Source organism: Sceloporus undulatus, chromosome 5 (genome assembly GCF_019175285.1).
Source record: "Sceloporus undulatus isolate JIND9_A2432 ecotype Alabama chromosome 5, SceUnd_v1.1, whole genome shotgun sequence".
In the NCBI taxonomy this organism is placed as follows: domain Eukaryota; kingdom Metazoa; phylum Chordata; class Lepidosauria; order Squamata; family Phrynosomatidae; genus Sceloporus; species Sceloporus undulatus.
The window spans coordinates 49,031,068-49,057,444 of NC_056526.1; the positions used below are offsets into that span (position 1 = coordinate 49,031,068).

At 35.8% G+C, this 26,377-nt stretch overlaps 1 protein-coding gene across 5 annotated transcripts in view; it reads right to left on the reverse strand.

Moving 5' to 3' along the window:
• LRRIQ1 (leucine rich repeats and IQ motif containing 1) overlaps nucleotides 1-26,377 on the reverse strand; it is a 131,070-nt gene that overhangs the window by 11,165 nt on the left and 93,528 nt on the right. For 4 of the 5 annotated variants that reach the window (XR_006104252.1, XM_042470285.1, XM_042470286.1 and 1 more), the window contains exons 25-27: nucleotides 9,922-10,048; nucleotides 6,285-6,345; nucleotides 703-823 (exon numbers count right to left, since the gene is read on the reverse strand). Coding sequence is in view for 4 of the 5 variants with exons in the window: in XM_042470285.1 (XP_042326219.1) it covers nucleotides 703-823; nucleotides 6,285-6,345; nucleotides 9,922-10,048 (309 nt within the window). In the remaining variant the exon portion in view is untranslated. The remainder of the gene's footprint in view (nucleotides 1-702; nucleotides 824-6,284; nucleotides 6,346-9,921; nucleotides 10,049-26,377) is intronic. The other variant, XM_042470289.1, reaches the window with a different exon arrangement.

Consider the following 26,377-nt stretch of genomic DNA (forward strand, 5'->3'; position numbering starts at 1 on the left):
ATTAGATTCAATCACCCCAACCCCCAAGAAGTTCAGGTCATTATTGATTAATATTTATGGGCTAACCAAGCAAATTCAGAAAGTTCTCACTTTGAAGTCTTAGTACCTAGACTACTAACAAACAAACAAAAACCCTGATCCCTTTCTGTTAATTTCAGTGAAAGCTATCAATGAGCGAGCTGTTTTAGCAGTGGAGCCTAAAAACTGGACAAATACTTCTCTTTAGAATATGAAATCTCTAAGGATTCAGTATGGCTACAGCAATGAATAATTAAATTAGCTGTTTTAATTAAACAAAATGTGGATAGCTTCACTTTTGCACCTGACAGAGTGTATAATACAAAAATGCCCTCCTCTGAACACACACAGATATGTGAATGCAGAAAGAGAATGAGTGAGCAAGAGACAGACAAACAGATACACAGACAGACAGATGGACGGAGGGACATAGATACACATTTTATGTCTTTTCCCATCATATGTGTGTGTGCATGTGGGCATGTGTGCACACGCTTGCACACACACAGTTTTATAAATCTCTACACACAATTCATATTCAAGGAAAATAACCTCTCAAGTAAGAGAAGAACCTAAGTAGAAGCTTAGCCATTAATGTCCTAGTAAGAATGTACTGTGATATTGAAACCAATCAGGTGATTTGAGATTTATTTAACTGATTATTAAAAGGAAAGCACAACTTACTTGAAGATCCTGCAGAGTGTCTGTGTGGCTGATTATTTTTTTCTCTGTTCTGAGTAAAAGTACTTGTGCTGGTCACGGAAACAAGCTCTAAATCTGTGTCTTCTCTCTTTACAGGACTTGTCTGGAAGCAGTGAGAGAGAATGTACACAATCAAGAAACAAAATATGACATTTTCTGAATGCGGCTCACATTACTCTCAAACAAACAAGCCGGCTCTGTCAAACAATCTTCTTCAGAATGATCCCACAATCCTTTATTGCTGCCCAGTCTGAACAAATGCACTATGTCAAAGCATTTTTGTAAATAGGAGTCGATCTTAAAATTGTGGTTTGTGATCAGAATCAGTGCAGCAATAAAAGACAACATTTTAGTACAGTAATTTTGAAGAAAATAAATCTTGCAGACAACTGATGAAACCTTAAACAGCTTAAGATCATTTACTGAGCAGTCTATAATTTAAAGTCAGAGATGGATGCCAGAAATGCTATATTTGATTATTTCTTGCCCTATTTGTCCTTAACCCAGAGCAAGTATCAATTCTATCCAACAATCATCCACTAAGTAATTTCATCTTTGCTACCTAACCAACCCTCCTGATAGTCTGCATAAGATAATTATATTAAAATACAACATTGATGAATTTCAAAGAACATAATACAGAAAATTTTCTTTCATGTATGAATTTATATTTAAAAGAGAGAACCAATAAATATTGAAACTAATTCATTGGCTTCATAAAATGCACATATCTAAGGAAAAATCTTAACATATTCTCTTACTCTGAATATATTGCAAATGCTCATATCTTAAATGTACACAATTTACGTTTAAGTAAGAAAAAGTAAGATTATTTCTTATGTTCAAATTTATTTGCAGGAAATGATCACAGGCTTGGAGACTGGCATGCACCTTCCAGTTTGCTTTTGCTGAGGTTGAAAGTGTTGTTTGTGAATGCAATGCTCATAACATGTAAAAATTATACATTAAATAATAATTTGAATGTGTACTACTATTTACAGTGTTGTTATCTATATTAATATTCTGAGTGCAATCAGTTGGTGCAATGGAAAGAAAGTTAAACACATTTAGATCACACTGCTGGAAACCAGACCTGGACACAAGTTAAATAGATATTTCTCAATTATTTAATCAGACTTCAGATCACTATTGTGTCTAATGTGACAGTTGTGACCATTAAGGCAACCATTAGATGTTATTGTTAACTTATCCAAGTCATCTTCTATAGAGGCTTTCTTTTTTTGTGGAAAGGGATCTTGCTGTTGGCTTGATTATGGAGTGTGCTCTGTGTGGGCTTCTCACATATTCAAAAGTTTCAATCAAAGAAGAAAAGTTACATTTAAAAAGTAATTTGTTTTTCTTACTCATTACAGTGCTTGAAGAGTAAACTGTTTCTGTTACAATGCCAGGAAACGTAATTTATGTTGCTTACTTCAATATTTTGCACTATTTTTCTTGACAAGTAAACTCTTAGAATGGATAATAGCATAGAATCTGAACAATCCCTGTCAGTAGGCCTCTAAAAATGCCCTCAAATAGTTAAAATTTGAAAATAACTAGAAAGTATTACTTCTTACATATATAAAACAACTTTCCTTCTACTTGTTTCATGACTTCATGAAGTCTTCATTCCCCAGAAATAAATAGTAACAAGCAATTATGTAATTTCTAACATTACTTCAAAGCTTTTGCCTTAAAAATCATATAGGAAGTTGCTGTCCATCTCTTAGAAAAGGTGTACATTTGGAAACATGTTTTGTAGGAAAGGGCTCTGTTTGCCAACCAGCATCTGAAACCAACTGGAAGGACTTGTTCTTACTTCAAAAGGCTTTCACAAAATAGAAGCCATACATTTCAGAGATCACTTTTAGCTATGAACCCTCATTTGTTTTGTCCTGATGCTACCAAATATACTTCTAGTTCATGTACAACGTTGATCTGGTCTTGTGACCACTTGGAGAGGGTATAAAAACCTACTTCTTCCACACATTCTATGGCTGCTGAGAGGTCATTTGAACAGATTCTATTATTCTGATTTTTTTAAAAATTGCAGTTTATACTGTAGTTTCATTCTGTTGGAAGCCATCTGGACCAGTGCTACTTGAAGTTTCTGGACCAGTGCTGGTTTCCAAGCCATCAGTTGCAGGTATGCTGTGAATTTCTAGGAAAGACCCCCCCCCCCGGTGTATCAATCATGATACACAAAAAAATTGCTGATCCCCCACATCAAATACCCTGAGAAGCACTGATCTGAAGTTTTGAAGAAATCAGGCCTAAATTTATAAAATACAATATATATATGGTGGACATGCTTGGCTGTGTGAAATAGGCCCTTAAGAAATGTCTTGGAGCAATTTTGTAGGTGTGCACAAGAAAATCATTTGGATTTCTAGTCATTCTAGCCATGGATCTCTATTGGTCTGTTATCTTCTTCTTCAATGTGGGCTATAGCAATAACAATTGGTACATCTGAGTACTGTACAGCCAGATTGCTTATTCATTATAGCAATAATTTCGCAAACAAACATCAGTGTGGTCAGGTGAGTACATGTACCTATTTGTGTCTTAAATACCATTTAATGATTTCTGGGCAGTTATTAAAACATTCATAATGGCAGATACTAGAGAAAGGGCCTTTCTATTAGTGGCTCATAAGTTGTAAAACATCCCATGCGATGTACGATTGGCCCTATCATTTTTAGCTTTTAAAAGAGCTAAGAAGACTTGTCTGTTTCAAAGTACTTTTAATGGAGATAATTTGTTGACTGGATTTTAAAACTTTTTTTTGTGTTGGCATGAACTCAGGGTGCAGTGGATTGGGTTTTGAAATATCTGACAGTTTAAAATTGTGTTTTAAATCATATTGCTGAAATTGTAATGTTATAATTTTAAATGGTTGTAAGCCACCTTTGGAGTACCTGCTCTGAAGGGAAACCTAGATTTTATTTAGGACATGCATACACACTCACTTGTATGCATGCACATGAATGTGCACATACATACATACATACATACAGAGAGACAGCTGGGTTCATCATCTATCCTACCAAACTGGGATAAGTAGAGTGTATGGTAACAATGCTGCCATTTTCTACACTGAGATAGCTTCTGTGAGTGAAAGATCCTAATACTCTTGAAGCTCCTGCACACCATAAAAAAAACATCAAAAATCTGCTCCAGGGATCTGGAAAAGTCTTTGGGACATGTTTTCAACCCCAGAAGAAGGCCACAAAGCTGAAAATCTCAATGCTACTTCTGGTATTATGTTGGATTTAGGCCTATGAGTTTAAATGATGAATTTAGAAATCCAGTGCTTAACATTCACATTATGGAACACGGACAATTCAGGTGCAAGGAAGCAAAGTCAAGTTTTAAAGGGCAGATGCTTGTATTGCAGTACGTATCATTCTATTTTCTTTCCCACTCAGAAAGCCTATTGCTGGCAGATTTGGTAAAATATGTAAATTCTTTGAAATCTGCTGATCAATCAGGGAGGGGTACCTTATTAATGAATTAGAATGTTTTAATCGATCAATTCCTCTGGTATTGCATGTTGAAGCATTATGTTATTTATTAACTGAATTTTAGAGGATTTATACAGTATACTGCTGTTTAGGCATCAAAATATACCAGAGACGTAAAATTAAAATGTTAATACAGAAGAACAATGATGACAGCAACATCAACAATCAATCAATACCAATCAATCAGTCAATTAACCATCAATTTTTAAATGCCCCAAAAGTAATTATTTTATATATTCTCTTGGTTTCCTTTAAATAAACATTTTGGCACAAGGAAAATAAAATATTTTTGCCTGATAATCAGCAAAGTGATAATACCAATAACCTTTATATAGTGATATCTCCTTTTAGCTTAATTTTTCTCTAAAGCTATAACATTATGTGGAATGAAAGGAGTTTCTCTAGCTAGCATAAACAGTAGTGTTTTGAATATATCCGAGGGACAAAAGGATGGAGGGGACTTTTAAAGTATCAAACGGCACTTCAGACAAGTATGTTCTGGATCCTAAAAGGATACTGTTAATCACTTAAGCATATGTATTTATTAGACTGACTAACAAAATATAATTAATGTTGTTCCAGCTTCCAGCTTCTTCAGCTGCTCTGAATATACAAGACTGGAGAAAGTAACACTGCAGGGAGAAAAATATTTTAGAATGCTAATATTTTGGAACTGCCAGAAGTTTTACATCTGCAATTTCTCCCCTACCAAAACCATAACACATTGTGAATGAATAATGTATCCTCTCTCTTTATTAAACCGAATGACATGCAGTGAGCTCCAGATGGCAACCTTAAAGTCATATTTTGTTGTTCCACTGCAGTTCTGCTGACCACTTGATAGGACATAGAAATAGGCAAGAAGGCATCTATAAACAGGACAAAGGAATTGACTGTCCAGGGAACTGACTATCCAAGAACCTAGTGGGAAGTGTAGAGCACCTCTTTAAATCTCCCTCCCTCCCTCCCTCCCTCCCTCTCTCTCTTTCTCAACTTTTGTGTGTACAGCCACTGCATAAAATCTAGAATTATAAAGGAAGTGATTTGTTTGTTCTCTATAGCCTTATGTCTCCACTTATAACAATTGGGATAAGCATTACTCCCCACCCCCGATCCTTGCCTTGCATTCATCATCTTAGATTTGCCACCTCTTGGGTTTTTGCAATGATTGCTTTTCCATTTTGGGGGTCCATATGGTTCATACTAAAACAAGGGGTCAAATACTACTACGAAAGAAAAAGACCTCAAACAAAAAAGATGCACAGAGTAGCAGTTCTCAATATGGGATTTGGGTTGGATGCCAGTGCTTTTTTGTTCTCTTTTTGGGAAGCTGCTGCATGAAATATTTCTGAAGGTTTTTTCTTTTTGCTATGATAGATGAGCACAAGAAAACTTCTCTGATTCATTAAGTTTTTTTAAAACACACACAGACACACACTAGAAACAACCATTGTCCTGCTGTCTTTTTGTTTTGGATCTGTACATTTCTCCCATTAGCCATATAACCAACATGGCTATTAATGGAAACAGGAGTGTTCATACACACCAAACTGAAGTAGAAAGTTACACAAGTAGAGGAATGAGAGCCAGTGTATTGTAGTGGTTTGAACTATCGGCTCTGGAATTCAGGGTTCAATTTCCAAACCCACTGGGTAACCTTGGTTAAGTCCCACTCTCTCAGCCCCAGAAAATCTCATGACAGGTTCACTTTAGGGTTGCCATATATCAGAAATGACTTGAAGGCATACAATTACAAGCAGAATAAGCCACAATTTAGGACAATACATTCCAGTAGCCTGTGTCTTATGAATGTACAGAGATTTGTTTTTATGCAGTTGTAAAGATATGGAATTTAAAAATCCACACAACTATCCCATATGGGGTTCAAAACTATGTATAGTGAGATCTTCATATATATTTACTCAGGCATTCATCATACTTTGTTCAGTGAAGCATATTCCTGCTTAACATTTAAAGAATTGTAGTGTTAATAATTCATTCAAGATTTTTTTAAAAAAAGTTGTAAGAAAAACATCTTACCACAAACTGAACTCTCCCTCCTTTGAGAACTTCTGGGTCTATCTCAGGTAAGAAGTGCTTGCTATACATTGATTAGAAAACAGCAAATATGTCAACATAATAAAGGGCACCAGAAAGGATTAAAGATGGAATCTAAATAATCACTTCAATTACTCCAAAGGCTTGAGCTTTCTAGTTGAGATGTTGGCTGTATCTTCAAGCAGCAGACCTAAACCACATCATACAGACATATGGCTTGCCCAAGTTTTCCCTGTTTTCCAAGAGAGGTGTTGCTATGCATGGTGAAAGGGTGGGGAAAAGCTGCTGTTTAAGAAACCAAAGCTTGTCTGAGCAGATATAGATAGTCTTGGACCCTGGCCTAAGACTACAAGCTCAAATGTATTTAATGGTTGTTAAGTTTAGCTTAAATCAGCGGGACTAACTTCCTGATAAACTTGTCTCCTACTTCCTGGAAACTACTGGTTATCAAATGTTTAGCTAAATATCATTAAGATTTTTGGTTCTCATTTACAGTGGATTTAAGGAACATTATTTTTAACAATTTGGTCAGAACAGATAAGGTAATCAGTTACTGCCAAGACGTTTAAGATAAAATTATCAAAATGCAAATTCTTTAATAACTAAAAATTTATCAAATTTGCCAGTTTATTGAAAGAGTATAAATTACACACATCATTATCTGATCTTGCTCAAACAGTTGACTATAGAGCAATAAACTTGGTTTATGTTAGATAAGTCTATCAGCTGTTTGACCACCAGTGTTCATACTTTTTTTCTTTCTGATGTTTTGCCATCAAGTTCAGGATAAGTAGAATTGGGCATATTATCTGAATGATCTTAACACATGCTGTTACAGTTATTAATGTTCCATACCCATCTAGAAAATTAACTCAATAAGATTTATGAACAATTAAATTACATATGTTCTTCCTTTTGAAAAACTAGTATTTTGTTTTTAAATGAAATCCTATGCATGCTTACTTAGAGGTCCCAGACCAAATGGGATTTAATTTCAGATAGGATTATAGCCCAGATTTAAAAAAACACACAAACCATAAAAAAACAAGAAACAAAACAAAACAAAACACAAAAAACACACTGATGACACAATTACAGATAAACTCCCGCAGCAATACTCAATTTATTGTTTTAATATTTTAATTAAATGTCTGATGCAGAGAAGTATGTATCATTTAAAGCATCAAAATGTTCACATGCATGCTATAAAGTCTAAAAGGGGTACCGAAAATAATTCTACTTTGAAAGGTTAATTTGCAAAAATTTACACTGTAGTGATTTTTTAAAATTATTATTTTGTATAAAGGCTCTTTGTTAAAATACAATAAACTGGGATGGATATATTTTAATTAAGTATTATTTAATACTTTAATAGTATATTGCCTAAGTATTTGTATTTTTTTCTACCTTTTCAATGACCACAGCCTTGATGATCATAGCCTTAATATATAATAGAACTGTATCTTATTTTAATGAGAGTCATACAAAGAGTTGAGAACTTCAGACTTATAAATATTTACTTGGAAGCAATGATCTTACTTCAAATAAATGTCTTTAGGGTAGTAGCCTTTGTTACTGCGTCCTACTTGAAATGGTTACTGCAAGCAGATGTTCACAATAAATATATGTGTAGGTAAACTATAATTAGATAACTTTAAAAGTGAGGAACATTATTTTGTAATTACTTCAAAAGAAATGTTTCTGCTTTAGAACCCTCCTAATTATAACAAAAACATTTTACATATCTATCTTGTTATCACTGTCCATTAATACATCAATAAAAAGTAGAAATAGACCTGTATAGATTCAATGCAATCTCACATGAATAGGGCACAGACGAGTCATAACACTGGTAACCAGAGGGAATGCTAGATTGCCATACTGTGTGCGCAGCAAGTTGTATAGTTGTACTGTATGGTATTATACTAAAATATATTGCTTTCTGGGGTGTGTGCATGTATGTGCCTTCAAGTCATCTGTTGACTTATGGTGACCCCATGAATTTCATAGGGTTTCCTAAGGCACCTCCTCAGAGATGGTTTTGCCAATTCCTTCCTCTGAAATAAAGCTTTTAACACCTGGTATTCATTGGTGGTCCCACATCCAAGTACTAACTACAGCTGATCCTACTTAGCTTCCAAGATAAAATAGGATCTGGTGACTTCTGGATATTTCATTTGTGTATATTATTAATTGCTTCAAATATTAAGTACCAGCTTTTCTGTTGTTCCATCGGTCATGGCAATGGTTGTGGGGCTTGGACCATGCAAAATGTACCTTTGAAGCTTAGCTAGTTGATGTCCATTAAAAAAACCCATCCAACAGTAAGCTGTCATGAAACCTTCTTCACAACATGGGACTGGATCTTCATGCCTTTTTAGCAGAGTTCCATTCAAGGGACACACCATCTGGCAGAAAGATTTGTGTGTGATTTTAAAAATTATTATCCTGCACTCTCTTATTCTGCTTCTGTTCCAGAGGGATGGAGAACACTGGTGAGCAACACAGGAGATGATGATGAGGAAAACAAAAGAACTTGGAAAAAAACCTGCTTCTTATTTTCCTTCTCCTCCAAAATGAGTTCCATCTAGCTAAAAGACCAAACTGTGATGATAAGGAGCCCTTATATTCAAAGATGGACAATTTAGGATACAACCTCTGGAATGGTGGTGGGGAAAATTGCCCCCAATCCCTTTTTGGTCTGCTGGGAAAACAAAACTACCACATTTGCAGTGTTTTTGATGGTTGGTAGTTATTTTTGAATGCAAAATAAACTCAAGCCCAAATTCACATTTTTTTTTAAAAAGTTTATTTTGCATTCAAAAATAACTATCAACCATCAAAAACACAATAAATGTGGTAGTTTTGTTTTCCCAGCAGGCCAAAAAATAAATGAAAAAAAAAAAAAGAAACTGGAAATGACACTACTGTACATCACTTCGGGTTTCTGTTTGGAATGCTCACCCCTACAATAACCTCATATTAATTCCTTAAGGAAAGCATTTCTTTGGCTTGTTAAAATATATCTGTACATTTATCTAGTGAGAATGCCACCAGCTAAAAAAGGGAAACAAAAAACTGAACGATTACCTGAAATTTCACTGATTTTTTTTTTAAATAAAAGCTTTGTAACATTTGATCCCACTCCTCTCTCTCATTTTCTTTTAAAATGTATGATAGATGTTATCTTTTTCTGCTTGTGTTCTTTCCCTAACTCATTCCTAGTTCAAATCTGCTATACCTTAGTTTTTCAAGGTATTATTAATTCTATCTGGTTAGCTATTGAATAACGATAACTTGAATGTACTGTCTAAGTTAAGAAATATGGGGGGGGGGAGGGTTGTGCATTTCTCATAAATAAAGCCATTTGGATTTCTGACAGAAAACAATGTTCATGGATATTATGAAGAGATATTGCATGCTGGCATGTCATAGCAATTCACTAGGGTTTGTGGCAGAATAAGATGTCAAATTTATTAAATTAATTCTCAACTGGACTATGTTTGAAACTTGGCAATGTGGCCCTTGGCAAAAAAGGCACATTTGTTTTAAGATGGGTTTCATGTTACATGATGTATTACAGCAATCCAAAAATCTAATTTAAAGACAATGATCTCACCATGTTTCATTTCTAGGGCTAGCTCCTTCATAATCCCAAACCTGTGTATGAAGCCATTGATGTGTACGTTCTTTGTTTCTATCCATCTTCTCTGATGACACATCAGTGCGAGAAGATTCTTCTTTACCTGTGGATGAGATACATTTTTTGGATTCCAGCCTTTTTGTAAAAACTATAAGAAACACACACACAAAACACAGTATCGATTTTCAATGCAATTAATGTGATCACAATTAATGTATCATCTAAACCTGGTTCAGTGGGACTTAGTACTTAGGAAATGTGCATAGGATTAGGTTGATAAATGATAAAGACAAAAGAGGATGTGCTTGAGCTTGTAATTTCCTTCTTACTTCCCTTCACCATATTTTGTACCATACTATGTAGTTGTGAAATGGGCCTCCATACACATTTCAAAAGATACATCTGATTGCAGATGGGGTGGGATTTTTTTTTTTGGGGGGGGGGGGGACGGACAGATTCAGTTTTCTGTTTCATCTGAGAAAGACACAGCTAAGTGAATAAACAAGTGTTTCCAAACACTAAATAGGGTTCTATAATAGCTTTTTTTAAAAAAAATTATAGAGGCACAAGCTTTCTACCAAATCAGTTTTAAGGACAGATCATCTCCAAAAAGTAGCACTGAATAATCAGGGATTAACCTGGTGTTCTCTCCTTCATGCAAGGGCAGGTTCCAGGTTTTAGCAGTCAGGTTTATGTTGGCAGTTTTAATTGTTCTCAAAGCATAATCAGAATTTCCAGCTGGCTTTTGGACTCTCTCTCTCTTTCACCCAACACCTATCTTGCTATATTTCTACTTGCTGCTTCCTCTTCTGTTCTTACTGGGCCTTAATCTATTTAGTTTCTCCCATTGTGTGTATTATGATTATACCACTCTAACTTTTGGCCAGACTCGACTGGTGCATTTCTGTTCTCACCCCACTACCTCTGCCAGAATTAGTGACTCCTCCATTCTCTATCCCAGAGAAATGGAAAACAGCATGCTGATGTTGTTTTGGCACCACAGATGGCTGAAACAGGAGGGGAAGAAAAATATCAAATCCATTGCTACTGGATACCAAAGAACTCTAGTGAATCTTGGCCTTTACTGTGTTCCTGGATCATGGTCAATTCAGGCAGGCTTTGCAGTGAGAGAGAGTTGGGGTACAGGAGGCAGATAATGAGTAACTGCTATGACAGTCATTTAAAAACAGCTGCAATTGCAGTTTTATTCAGTGATGCTGAAAAAAAAAATAAGGGGGAGGAAGGTGGTGAGGACTTAGGATCTCTGAAATCAAATCCTAGCCAAACTCAGTACATGTACACAACAGGATGAATCTGCAATACAGAAGGACTAGAAGAAACAGATCATCACATGTGAACATGTGTGAACCAAATACATCACCAGACAGAAGTGAGGTAATCTCCTGTACAGACATTGCTTCAGAAATGCAGGAGACACTCAAAATGTTACTTTACCAACTCACACCAGCTGGTAAGAGTCAAATGAGAATGAAGAAATTCACATTGGAATATGTGATATTATATGCTAAATATGTGTACATAAGGGACAAGTCTTTTATTTTTTTGTCCCCCAGGTCCAGAAGAGCTTGAATACTCTAGCTGATTCTGTTATGTGTAAAAACACTTAGTGTAAGGTGTTGGAATGAACTTCCAAATTCATTCCTGATTTTTTATACTGTGATCTTGGATTACTGTATATAATCAAGCACTATCTCCAGCACCTGCTTCCTAAAATCTATGTATTATCCTATAATCTATGTATTATCTATGGAAGCACTTAATCTTTGGAGCCAATTCTGTGGCATGGGAAAATACCCTTTCCTACAATGTTCATTCTCAACAGCAACAACCAATAAACCTTTTTGTACTCCCAGTTTCTCTTAATTGTCTTCTCTTGCCATCTGTACCAGCACATGTTTGTAACAAAAGTTGCTTCTTTTCTATCAAGCAGCTCTGGGAACACTGCTAGTTATTCTGTTAACAGAACAAGAAAGTACACGGACAACTAAGGATGCAGTCCCATGCATACTTACTTGGGATGAAGTCTTTCTGAACTTAGTGAGACTTACTTTTGGGCAAACATGCACAGGAGCAAGCAAATAATTAAAATAAAAGGAATGAAGAAACTTAAATATTACTCAAACAGATGTGCTAATTGTGTTCCACCAAGTGGTAGGAACTTTCAATGACATTTTGACTTGGATTCCTTTGGATGAATGAGCCCCTGGAGAGTTATGGTGTCTTTGTGAGAACTTGTTTTATGTTCAAGTTATAAGTACTGTAGATTAAAATGGAACAATTGTAGGAAACAGCAAATTTGTTAATGTACAGATCACTGAGGGCAGGGGGAGGTGGTAGCTTGCAGATGAATTCAGTCTTCAGATGAGTTCAGAAAACTTACAGTACTTTCTATTTCTACTTCTATTCCAACCTGCGATTTTTATACTTACACCTTATCCACTCACCATGCCCACATTATCTGGAATAGTTCCTATTCCTCAGCAGTATGATGGTTTCCTTGCTGAACTACAGAGATATTCTCAACTATATCTTAACCATTATCTCCTACCATCTGACCATACTGAGCAATTCAGCCTAATTAAAAAATAATCAGCTCTAACAAAACATTTTTTACAAAATATTATTTAACAATATAGTCTTTCTTCATGTTACACAGTTGTGAATAAATGCATCTAAATAACCAAATATCTTCTGATATACTTAATTTATTACAGTATTTTAAGATCTGTCCAAATTGAATAATATCACATCTAGCCCTTGAACTAAACCACAGTGACTTTGTTTTATATCTAAAAACTAAATATCAACATCAGCCTTCTTCTGGAAAACACAATATAGCAACAGGAATTGAGTATCTGGATAGAAATATAGTTAATTGGTACACTAAATTGATAATACTTTAACCACAGTCTTATGCAAGTCTACTAGAAGTTTCCATGGTGTTAAGTGGAATTTATGATTGCTTTATTTAAGACTGAAGGATAAAGCTACTTCTAATGCCAAAACTGTATCAAACAGATCGCAGTACAGTCCTTTAAAGATATTAAAAAAAAAAAATGAAACAAGAAAAATACAAAGATTGTTATGTGTATTCAAGTCATTTCCAATATATGGTGACCACATCATGGGATTTTCTGCATAAGATTTGTTCAGAGTGGGTTTGCGATTGTTTTCTTTGAAGGCTGAGAGTGTGACTTGCCCAAGGTCACCCAGTGGTTTTCCATGGCTGAGAGGGATTTGACTCATAGGCACTGTGCAGACCGGCAGTTTGGGCCGGCTTGTGGGCACGGTTGCGGTGTAGCATCTATACGATGCATGCCCCTGCTCTACCCCCAGGGTGGTGTTATACTGCGTGCTGCACCACACAACGTCACAGTGCTCCTTCGGGGCTGCGTCCACATGATTTATAATCTAAGAACAGACATGAAGGTGAGCATAAATATTATGGAAAGAGATTATGTCCTCACCAAAGTTCAGTAACATTCGATGGGGGCTGCTAAAATACTCTCTTTCCACAGGCAGCAAAATTTAGAGTTGAGACATTAATGATTTTAAAAGTTTTCTGGTGGTCACTTGTCATACTGTATGTCACACAAGTATGACCATATTATTGCCATGTTATATTCATCTGGAGACTGAATTGAATAACAAAAATTATCATACTGGAAAATTAGATGTGTCCTGTTTTAAATTAATTTAAAATAGAATAATAAATTACTATATTCCCATAAACAAAAAATTCTGCCAGCAAATCTGAATTATTCATGCATGATGTTGGCCTGCATACCTCATAGATTTTTTCCTCAATCAGTATGAGAAGTAACCACCAAAAACTTTAAAAATTATTCTAATCATAAAAAGAACCATTATGCTTGGCGGCATGAAGCAAAAGTCCTGGCTGTACATATGGACTGAAGCCTTTGGGAATAAACCACTAGGTAACATTTGCAGAAGTAGCCATTCTGTTACTAATTTAGGCAGAATCAGTTTCATTTTTTCTTTTTACAGCATATTGGTGGTGGTGGTTGTTTTTGTGTGCCTTAAACATGTTCTCAACCTATGGCAATCCTTTCATGAAGTTATCTTGGCAAGGTTTATTCAGATGAGATTTGCCTTTGCCTTCCACTGAGGCTGAGAGAGTGTGACATGCCTAAGGTCACCCAGTGAGTTTTCATGGCTGAGCAGGGATTCTCCAGAGCAGTAATACAGTGTTCAAACCACTACACCACACTGTCCCTCAGCATATAGGCAGGCCACTGGTATTTTTTGATGTTGTAATCAACACAGTTAAACGTGAACCAATGGGAGTAACTATCTTCTGGTTAACTGGTTAACAACATGATCAAATAATCTCAATGAGAGGCAGATGGCAGCTGAGTAAAAATTGAAATGCACAAAAAGCACATAAATTCCAAGATTTATGCCATTGTGTGAATTTTCCAATTTATAAATAATTTGCCTCCCACATAAAACACCAGTGCTACTGCTGCCAGAGTAAGATAAGGAAAGTAGTGATTCAGTTTGTTTCCTGGATGAATTTCAAAGCTTCGTAACACACTGCCAGCATTCAGTTCTAATGTTTATTTAATATGGGGGGGGGGGGAGAATCCTGGCTTAATGTTGCAGTTCAAAAAAAGGAAGTCAGGTGTCATAGTGGTATCAAAGTTTGTAAGCAATGCACAGAAATAAGAGACTTTTCACTTCTATGAGTAAATGTCTTATACTTTGATCATAATGATTTGTACCAGACTTCAGTCTCTGCAAACAATATTTAGATTTAGAACAACATTTAGATTTTACAAAAAAGGGAATAGGAAAATCAAAGGTACTCAATCTATTTCTTCTGTTGTACCTTTATTTTCTAAACCATTTTTTTCAATGCCAAAATTACAAATCAGGACAAAGAGAAAGAAGTTACCGATATACCTGAAAACCATCTATTTTTTATAAGAAGCGCTACTTATATCAGACTAGAATATGTTAGCACATGACTAAAGCAATAATTATTATTGCAAATACCAATCACTTGATGCAATACGTTTGCACAAGTGCAAGGTTCTGCACTTTTAGGCATCATGTATATGAACAGACTAGAACAAAGCTATTTCTCACAGAGGTCTTCTAGGGAGAGATCTTTTAAAAAAAGTTTCAGAAATCATGGATCTCAGGACAGCTGCTTCTTTTCATGTGATGGTATATTTTCTTGTTGCTTTGGCATTAGACAAAGCACAACAGTACTACTAAAAGATATTCCTAAGACTGATGAAGAATTTGGACTATTAGTGATAAACTACACCATGAATTAAGAGCCCCATGACTGAGCATCCACACTGTTATCACTAGTGACTTATTTAGAACATAATTTTAGCTATGGTGTAGGACCAGCGGAAGGGGATCAATAGCAGCACTAGGACATATGTGGCTTGTGTCCACATATAAACAGAAGCCTAGAAAACCAATACAGAAGACAATTGGGCAAAAAAGAAGCACTTTCTGATTCAAAGTTTAATGAGTGGATGCCAAAAAATATAATCTCATTTATTGTTCTGGCAGTCTGGTCAGCTGCCGTGTACTCCAGCTTTTAAATGGATGATTAACAAGGAAATTTGCCTGGCACCAGAGGGGAAGAAAAGTTGTAAAGAAGTTTGTGCTCAATGTCATTTGAGCTACATAGAAGAGTCAGGTCTTTAAGAGGTTTGCAATCTATACAGTTTTGAAAGAGAAGAAATTTAAAAAATGCCATCAAGAGAGTACATAATAAATACAAGCCTAATGGGAATGTTAGCTTGTATGTTTCATGACTGTATGACATTTTTCTACTGAAAGAGCACACTGAAGTCACAGAGCACCATGACAGCTCAAGTAAATTTTAGTGTATCTAGCTTAAACTACTGGGAAAGCCTGACAAAAATCTAAGAAAGCAGACCTGGCTAACAATCAGGAGTCATGCTTATTATATAGAAGTCCCAGGGGTAGCTTTCAATCAGAGGTCACAATCGAGGCAACAGAAGCAGTGTCACAATATCAGAGAAAGGGCCAATTCAGACCTGCTCCCTGACAGTCAGTAAGGTCAGGGCATGTGGCAAATCATTGTATTACAAGGGAATATTCCCTGTACACTTTTAGAGCTGTCATCTGAACAAACAAAGCTAGGTCATCAGTAGGTTAAATCAGAAACCTTTGCTGACAGTATACACTATATTCTCTGTAATTTTTAAAATAAATTTCTTACCTACAGGATACATTCTTATAAGCATTCTTTGTTTTCACTTAGCACAACTTGTTGATTTAAAATAATCTTGTGATATATGAATTCATTTACTTCACTAGGAAACACTCCCCCCCCATAATGGACAGCTTACCACTCTGCACCATAGGAATCTAATTAATAAACAGAGAGCTTTATTTTTGCAATTAGGTGGAATGAACAATTAAGTAGCGAATGTCATCTTTCTTCTGTAATGGGTACAATGAACAGTTGGCCTCATCAGGCATGAACAACTGAGAACCAGAAGCTCAGCTTTGTACAGAGATCTAGGTTCTTGCGATTTGGGTACCCCCACAGTACTTGCAAAAAATGTTGGAAAACAAAACAAAACCATGCACCCTGCCTTCAGCACTTATACAAATATAACAGACGATCTATATTGGGTCAGACCCATGCATCCCATAATAGGTGGGTGATATTCTTAGATGCTGATAATAGTTAACACAAGGTTTTTGGGAGTGAGGGGCAGGTGCACCCAACAGAGATCTTTTTGACTTCTCCCACCTTTGAACATTTGGCTGACAGTGTCAAAACTGAATTTACATGTTATGTTCTTTCATAAAGTACATATAAATACTTGAGGTCCAAATTTGCTCAGCTACAGAATGAGCATTATCTTTTGCCATGATTAACTAGAGATGTTTTCAAAATTCATAGGCTAGTAGTTTCAAATGTGGGAACCCTAACTGGAAACCAGTTTTAACATAACACATACCTTAACCTTTATTAGAAAAATGTCAAGGAGGTTAGGGAGCTATACAGTCCCATTATTAAACATCTTAATAATTTCAGCCATACCTACCTTTTCCCATATGTATTTCTAAATCTAGTGTACTTACCTTCTATTTGTGAAGATTATGTGGAAAATGTAAAAGCTGTATGTCTTTGTTCCTTTCATTTAAGAACACATTTTCAATATCAATTCAATTTTCAAATCTGTTCAGAATGTTTTGTTTAAAGTAATAGTTCACATCATCAAAAGAAGGCACAATATATAGCTGATCCACAACTTTATTAGTGATGAAAAGGTGTGCCGGTGGGGACATAAATATATATTCAATATTAGACACCTCATCACAATGACACATATTTTTAATACTGTGCATCTCTGATCTCATTAGAACAATTAAACCTACAGAACACTTGAGTTATCATCTGAAGTACAAAAAATAAAATAAAATTACAGAACAGTATTCATGAAAAGTTCAAGTTAATTACCTAATTATCAACAAATGTTGTTGTAAACCACTTCCATGTAGGAATCCACCCAGCTAACTATTTCAGTTGGTAAGATAAGCATTTAGAAGGCAATTAGAATCTTTCTAAGACGTATATGTATTTCAGGATATTTTTCATGTGGATCAAAAGCACAATTACCCCACCTTTGCAAATAGATATATAAAAATAATCAAAATTAGATTCTGACACACAAGACAGAAGGTAAAACATGAAATCCTGTACTCAGGGCTATACTTAACATAATGCACACAGGACTGGGTCCTGACACATATTTTCAAACTTACTGTCATGACTGAGACCTCTTCAGGCATTGTAAGATGGAGTACTTTAACATGAAAGAAGTTGGGGGGGGGGGAACTAGCCCTACTCCCTGTCATCACCTCTACAACATATAGGGGGCAACTTTCTAAAGAAGGTGGTATCTTCTATTCAAGATAGATCACCGTACACTGTGGAAAGGAAAGCCTCTATAGGCAGAGAAGATTCTGATCATTAAAAGCAGAGATGAAAGTGATGCTAAAGGAGAGTAGGTTGGTATGTTTTCCACCTTGGTGATCAGTCTAGTCCAGTTCACAGAGTTGAAGAGTGCTTTGTCCATCTGATGATCTGATATAATATGTGTTCATAGAGTAGACTCAACCTCTTTACCCTTGCTGAAGATTCCTTTCCTGCCCATGCTTAGTCACTATCAAGATATAGCAGTCCTGGCAAACGTCAATGCAAATTGAAATGCCCATTCTACACATTCGTACTTCATGCAAAGCTGATTAAAACTAGCACACATGAAAAGAGTAGCTTTAGCTTGTAACTACTTTTTAGCTTGCTACTTTCCTGGTGACAAAATAGTTAATTTGCACTGTAGGGTAACTCATCTCTGTTAACTGATCTAGAAGTTTTTTTTATGACATTATGGAAGATATATCTTTTTCTAATATACAGGGCCAAACTAGGTGTGATAACATTCAAATGATTAGCAACTGTGTGAATGGCTTCTAACAAATAAATGGCAGATGTGCTTCCATTTAAATGCAGATGTGCTGCATTTAACCGTTTCTTCCCACTTTGTCCCCGATCCAGATTGTGCTCACTATTAGAACTGGAAGAAAAACTTCCACTGGCATGAATGGAAACTTTTCTTCAGTGCACAAAAACACGTGATTCCAAGCTGGATTGAGACCACAGCAGGGCAAAGGGCTAAAGCCACCTTCCTCCCTCCCTAGACCAGGGTCATGATCTAGACTGGAGGGGGGGGGGAGAGATGGCATTCCTGCTATTTACTTTTAAAAAGCTATTTACACAGTTGCTAATTGCATGAATTACATCTTGTCTATCCTGACCCTTACTTTTTAGGTGGAATTTCCACAATTGCCCTGCATGTGTAAAAACGTTTACTAGAAATATATAAACAAGCATTTTACTTGGCTCATAATGACTATGTAGCCAGTAGAAATTGAGACAGTTAGGGAACCAAGGAAAAATAAAATGTGGCTTTGTGGCATTTCTATTGGTTTCCAGGAACAGTAATTAAGTTATATACTTACTACCCTGTCCCTCCTTATCTATCCCTCTAACTTCTTCTCTTGGCCAAACCTATTTGAATTTAAGTTGTTACTAAAATTATCTGCCGTTTGCACCCTAGGTCACAACCTTATTTGAGGGCAGGAAATAGTCAGCAGGTCACTGACTGGTCAGATAAAAAGAATTTGAAATGCTTCAGCATTCAGGGCTTCATTTCTCCAAATGACTGCCTGATGCAGTATAATATATGCTAAGATTCCTCTTTATCTTTCATCTATACTTTGTGTGTGGGATGTATATGTCTGTAATGTATAGATATAGATACATGTGTGTATATTTTACAGAGCCTCAAATCATGAGGACTGCAGGGAGGGGGAGAAGAATAGTCAAAATACTGACAATTAAATATTTTGTATTTCTTGATTTATGTTGTCTGACAAAAGTCTTTAAGTTACTCTCTGTAAGCATCTGGGGAAAATATCATTCTTGCAGATGAAGAAAAAATTGCTTACTGAAAAGTAAAAGACATTGCTCATTTTTAAAAAAATCCAAGCTTCAATTTAAGTTGTAGAATGGCTGCCATCTTAAGCATAATGGTAAAAATACATAGAAAGAGGTTCATATCCAGGTCTGCAGTTAAACTGGACCAAAACATAGAACTCAACATTTCATGGGCTGTCAATGCTAAAGGAAATCAACAACTTGTCCCCACTCAGGTTTTTTTTAAAAAACCCTTCTTGATGCAAGAAAATAATTACTTTTTCTCCTTTTTGCTAGGAAGATGAGTAGAGGTGAAAGCTATTCATAGGGTCTATCCAAGCAAGGCATCCTTGGGACTATGCATAGTAGTGAAGGGACTATTAGAAGAGTTGCAGGAGGGAAGTAGGGCAGAGCTATATGGATGCACCTCACTCTTTATAGGAGTCTGCTGTAGTTGTTGCAAATGTTTTTGTCCCTGGCAGGGTGACTATAGTGGAAGAAAATATCATGCTCCCTGTGACAGATACTCTTGGGTGTGAAATCTAAGTTTTCTTTAAAAACAAATAGAAATGTTGCATATTTTAATTCAGTGGTGGGTGGTAAAAAAGTTTAGAAGCAATTGCCAACAAAGGTAGGCAATCTTTTAATTTAAAACAGTCATTTATGAGAACTTATCACACAAATTATTTATTGCCACCAATGCCAGCTAATCAAGTATAAGACTTACATTCTGTTCTTATCTACATGTATGTAATTGTAAACTGGTCACATTGAATGCAATGGGTATCAGTTCCTTCATTAGTACACACCAGATTACAACCTTCCTCTTAATGTGAATAAGGAAGGGATAGTTAATATCCCTAGTAATATGCTAACATAATGAAGCTAAACTTAAGGTAAACTTAAGTAGTTTTCTAAATCTTGCCACCCATCTGGTACAATAAGTGGGACCAGTTTTCTTTGCTTGTCTCATATATCTAAAAACAATTCCCACATTCTGAATTAAAGGATATGAGAATGTTTTTTAAATAAAAAGTCTGAAAATGCAACGCAAGAAGAGACGTGCAAGCAATACTTTTAGCTTTCCTGATATAATCTGTAGGGTGAAATTCTATACTTGTTTAAGTAGGAGTAAGACCTAATGAGGTGGTACTCACATATCTTTACTTTTGTATACAAAATATGTGAACACATAGTTTCAAAGATATATGTATTTTTCTGCCATTAAGGTGCAACATATGAAAAATCAATACACATTAAATATAGTCCGGTGCTGAATTTAAAAGCCCAATGTCATAATACTAAAAACTAATTAATTCATCTTCCAGTTAACATCATATTTCTGCACAGCAGAGTGAATGGAAAAAATGACTTTTGTTCAGAACAGAAAGATGCAAGAAGCAGAAAGGAGAGCTAAGAAACGGGGTGTATAACAAAATATTAGTATTAGCCTTCATTAGAAAGCTAATTTAAATAATTTTACTGCAATAGCAATATAGTATTATATTATCAGCTCTAATGTTTCATCAAAACCTTTCCCAAGTTGGCTTTCAACCTGGTGCCAAAGCTACATTACAAATTTATTTTCTATCAACCTTTTTACCTTTCCAATGTCTCTACGTTTGGTTAGTCTGGGCAGATAAGAAAATCAGGCACTGTTTTATTTAAAACTTTTATTTTAAACAAGGAGAAAATGGACATTTTCAACTATGTAACTGAACCTCCAAAGTGTGTACCATAAGGACCCTGTCATTTTACAACTTTTCAGAGCACTGCTATTGTGAACTGGGTTTGCACTCTGCCAGCAAAGCAGCTCTGACCCATGGAGAGCACTCCTTCAGATCAACACTGCCTCAGGCTTTGCTGAGTTCTCCAAGTAGTCTTACATTTCAGGCATCAAGTTGAATTTCTTCTGGAGATGATTAACCCAAACCCATGACAGATTTTTTCCAAGATATCTAACTCCTTATGTTTATTTTATCCTGGCTCTTTTTGGATGTACTGGACACAAGTAACCTACTCATTTTACATGTTAAAGGACTGGTAGAGAGCCATTAATTCCTTAAAATGAGAAAATATTTCAATGTGCAGAGCTTCTCTGTGTGAGCTCACACTAGATAATAAGAAACAAAGCTACAGGATTGTGATACAGGACCAAAAGATTCCTTTCTGTCTTGAAAGTTTTTTTCTTTTCTTTTTTTGTTTTAAAAACCATTTCATTACATTTTGAAACAGAGATCCTAGGCTTTATAGAAATGCATGGTACTGTCACATTGATAAATGCATCATTATGTGGTCCAGTTACATGTAGCTTGGTCTAATGGCTTGGTGTTAAGAAAGAATGCATTTCTTGCATTTTTCAGTAGCTAATTTTGGTTTATAGGTTTAGTGAACCCTTTCTAAGTAAAACTGGTTTTTCAATATACATGGGCAAGCTGTTTTCAGAGGAAACTATAAATTTGATGGTATTATAGCTTAGGAAGTCCAGTTATTAAAGTTCACTTATGAGTAGTCATAATATCTTTATTTGCCTTTCCCATATAAATAGTCTAATATGAATAATACTCTATTTCAAAACACATGAAAATATGTTAGTGGGACCATCTCAAATATTCTCCAAAAACTTTGACTACTTTGGTCCAACAAAAATATAACAAAAAAAGAACAATAATACAACTAGTAAAACTTTCTGTCATTACACTGTGTAGAATCAACCATGACATTCTTTCATTGTTAGTAAAAATAATAATAATAATAATTAACATATTTTGTATCTATTTGCAACCCAAAATGGAACCAAAATAAACTATGCCAATGTCCATAGATTAAGATGTTAATCATATTTATTTGAATGTTTAATTTGAATGTTCTAATTCAATGGAACAAACTTAAAAATGGGACTACTTAAGTTCTTAATATGAGCCACTGTTATTACAGAAAAAGAATACAGACAGTGGCTCTAAATACAAAAATAATTCAACTGATTTCTATATGATTTTCAAAAATGAAAGGATGAATCTCCCTAATGAGATATGTGAAGACAGGTCATACTCTTTCAGTGATCACAGAAAAGCAGTATGAGCATGCTGAAGTGTATTTCCACTATTACAGTTAGTTTACAGGTTGCACAGAACTAAAAAGCCCCAGAAAGCCTTGATTCACATATAGATTTTCTGGTAAATACAGAAAACATAGAACTTTGGGTCAGGAGATGAAGACCCAAGCAGAGTAACAAGTACATAGACCATCAGTCACAGCAAGAATGGTTTACCACATTTTGTAGAGAGTGAAATAATATAGATTACCATCTAACAGATATTGTGGTTTTAGAGGATATAAGAACACACTATAGTTAGTCTAAAATTATCTAACTCTATCACAAGTAATGACGATCTAGCTCAATTGTAATTAAGTAAAAATGAGGAACCATATTTTAACAACATGAAATTTTGTAAATTCCTTCCTTTGACATAAAGATCCAAAAATAAGAGACCAGACTCTTGCAAATTTTAATAGTCTACATTTAAAAAATGGCACCATATAGGCACTAATAAATTGAACATGCAGATATTCCTGCTCTGTTTACCATACAAGGGTAAAATCTGGTGATTTCTGATAATCACAAGGATGATATTAACTCCTAGGGCTTTATCACATGGGGAAAATTGCATTTTGCATGGGATAATCAGCTGTTTAAACTCCAATTGTGCCCTATTTCCCTCATATGACAAAGTCCCTAGTCCTGGAGAAAGCCATTAGATGTCTTGTCAAAAATCACAGGACTAGATCTTAATCTCAGATCAAATATTCTATTTCAAGTTTTGGATACCCATTAAACCTAAGATCAGTGGGAAGCTGATGAACTAGTTCCATATTTTTATATTTTGGCAAATTCTTGTCATTATCAGTATGCACTGTGGATGGTGCTTTGATCTAAGGAAATAAATTCTTGCCTACCAGCAAAGGAAGATCTGGTTACATAAGAGTGGCCCTTGTTTAGTAATATAGTGATAATATTGACATTTTTAAATCCTCAGTATGAACCTAAACAGTATGAGTATGAATTCTGAGTATGAAATGAAATCACAGGAAAGCCAGCAAGCAAAATATTACACAGCAAAACCTGAAAGCAGTAAAGATCAAAATATCTGTCTAATTGATATGACACTGAAGAAATAATCATCTTAAATCAGAATACATGATTTTTCACCATATTTAATCATCCCACAGCCCTGTAAATAGGCAAAGGTTGACAGATACTGCTAAATGGTAGTAGCATTACAACAGGGCAAGCATGGTATAGTGGTTTGAGCATTGGACTACGACTATGATTCTGTTTGGCCATGGAAGCCCACTGGGCAAGTCACACATCTCAGCTCCAGAAAAATCCTGTGAGAGGGTTGCCCTAAATTGGAAACAACTTGTACACAACAACAACAACAAGTAGCACTACATTCAAGGGCATACATGAGTCACAGGCTCCTTTCCTACTTAAAGTTGCCAAAAGAAGATATTCAAAACATATTTTAAACTACAGTATCTACAAATTCACCACTATGTCTGAATTTATGGACCTCTTTACTAAAGTAGAGTTAGCAAGCAAGTCAATAAATGATGTTGTTTTTGCTTGTTTGAACTAAGCATAGTTAACCAGAGCTTCCTTGAGTTTGGAAATAATGGAACTCAGCTTAAAAGCCAAAATACAAGCCAGAGCAATGGAGGATTGAGAAAGTGTGAGAACCTATGGCTTGTGCAGCTAATACTAAATCATAATTTAGTGGGGTGGGGTTCTGCAAAGGCTTGTTGAGAGACATATGTCCCAAAATTTGTTCTGTGGCTTAAATGGGTTTAAATTAGAAACACATGATGTCACTTTATTTACTACACTGCCCTGCATTTTTGCCATTTAAATTTTAAATGTGTGTGAGGGCACATCAGATACCCACTTGGTGTAGGGAGACCAGCCTGTGTTGTGGTAAAGTGCAACATGCAGTTCTGTACCAGGTATATATACAAACTGAACAATCTACATCTCTGCAATATAAACAGACCATGTGGACCCTGCGCTGAAAATATATGGAAATAAAATACCAGATGGGCAGCAAAAGTAAAAGGGCGAACTGTGACATTTCATCATACGAAATCACTGTGCTCCCTATATTGTGTGAATGTCTGGCAAAAGCATGGTATTTCTATAATTAATATGATCTGCACAACATTTTCCACTATACCCCATATAGCAGTTTCACTAGCATATACACTGAAACAGCTTCGGCAGAATCAATGTCAGCTCAAGACTGTGGAATATGACTTGACATCTCTTTCTTTAGCTGTTACTGAGCCATAGGTACACTCTTTCAAGTTCAGCCTGTGCTCTTAGAAAAGTCTGCTGAGATTATATGAAAAGGTCTTTGCTGAGATCTTCAGAGATTTTTTAAAAAAAATATGATGGTTTTAATGTATTGTTTCATCTCCTCCTCCTCTTCCATCAGTCTAACATATGTAAAAAGCTGCACTACATGGCATATACACTGGCATCAATTTTCCATTATGTATACAGTGGAAACACATACGTAAGAGTTAAACAATTGTATCTCATATAGCATTATATACTGAATTTTTTTTTTGGGGGGGGGACTTATCTCATGTTGTTGGGATACCAACTGACCTAAATGACTATCAAAAAAATGCAAAATGTTTCCCCTTAAACTGTGACTCTTCATATTAAGGTATTCTAATCGGGGAGTCTGGGCATTTGAGAGCCACAAAAATAGCTGGGTGGGAGCGGTGGCTCCAGGATTGCACTTTGTCTAGTCCAATCTAAACAGTAGAGTTTCAGTCTCACCGCCTTGAAAGAGTTTACTTTTTATTAATTCGATGTTTTAAATATTATAGTGTGTGTTTAGTATGAAGTTCCCAGCAACATTGTAACATTAAAAAAAGTTAAGCAACATAATAGAAATGAATTTAAAAATCACAGTGAGTTATTTGGCAACTTAATGGCTTCAAGCCGTCCCTGTGAAAGCTGGGTTGGGACTGTGGCAATCTCATGCTGTCGCCCCAATATGGCTTTGCCAGCCCAAAAAGAAGCACATATCGTGGCTCTTTTTTGAGCTGGCAAAAAAACTGGCTTTCTGCACACTATGGCTTTTAGAGTACTCCTGCAGCACTGCCAGAGTGCTGTGAAACTGGCTCACATCTCAGCGGGTGAGTGGCATGACACCAGCTTCGGGAGGCTCAGACTATGCCACATCAAAACACTGCACTCTAAACTGTCCAGAAGCCGGGGTAAAGGAGCGGTCTGTTTCACCCCCTTAATTATACTTCGAGAAGAGCCACTGAAATCAATGGGGCTTAATTAGGCATTATTTCAGTGAGTCTACTCAAATATCTATTTTTGAATCCACCCCAGGAAAAAACAAAGCAGTAACACATTTTAACCATCCCCAAATAGATATGTGTTTTAGAATTCTTCATCTTTCCACCTGGCACCAAAGGAGATTAAGGATGATACCAGGCAATCCTTTCAGGAAAAAATTCTACAATCATAATGCCACAAACTTGACAATGTTCAACAAAAGTAATAATTTCAAATATCTAACTTGATTTTCCATTTTTTATAAGGGACACCATTTTGCTATGTCATATATTTAATGGGACTTGAGCACACTAGATTTGTTATATAACGGGGGATCCTGGAACCAAACCCAGCAATAACAAGGGTCCACTGTACAGTGCTGAGAGATGTAAACAATGGCCTGTTTACAGACTGCCAAAATAAAGCTGCTTTGGTCTCTTTGGAAGGTATGCCTGTTTAAATGATGCTGGGTCCTAAGAGCCAGAGCTGCAACCAAAGCTGCGCTCAGATGCTTAGGAATGGAGTGTGGCTTTGCGTGACCGTCCTGA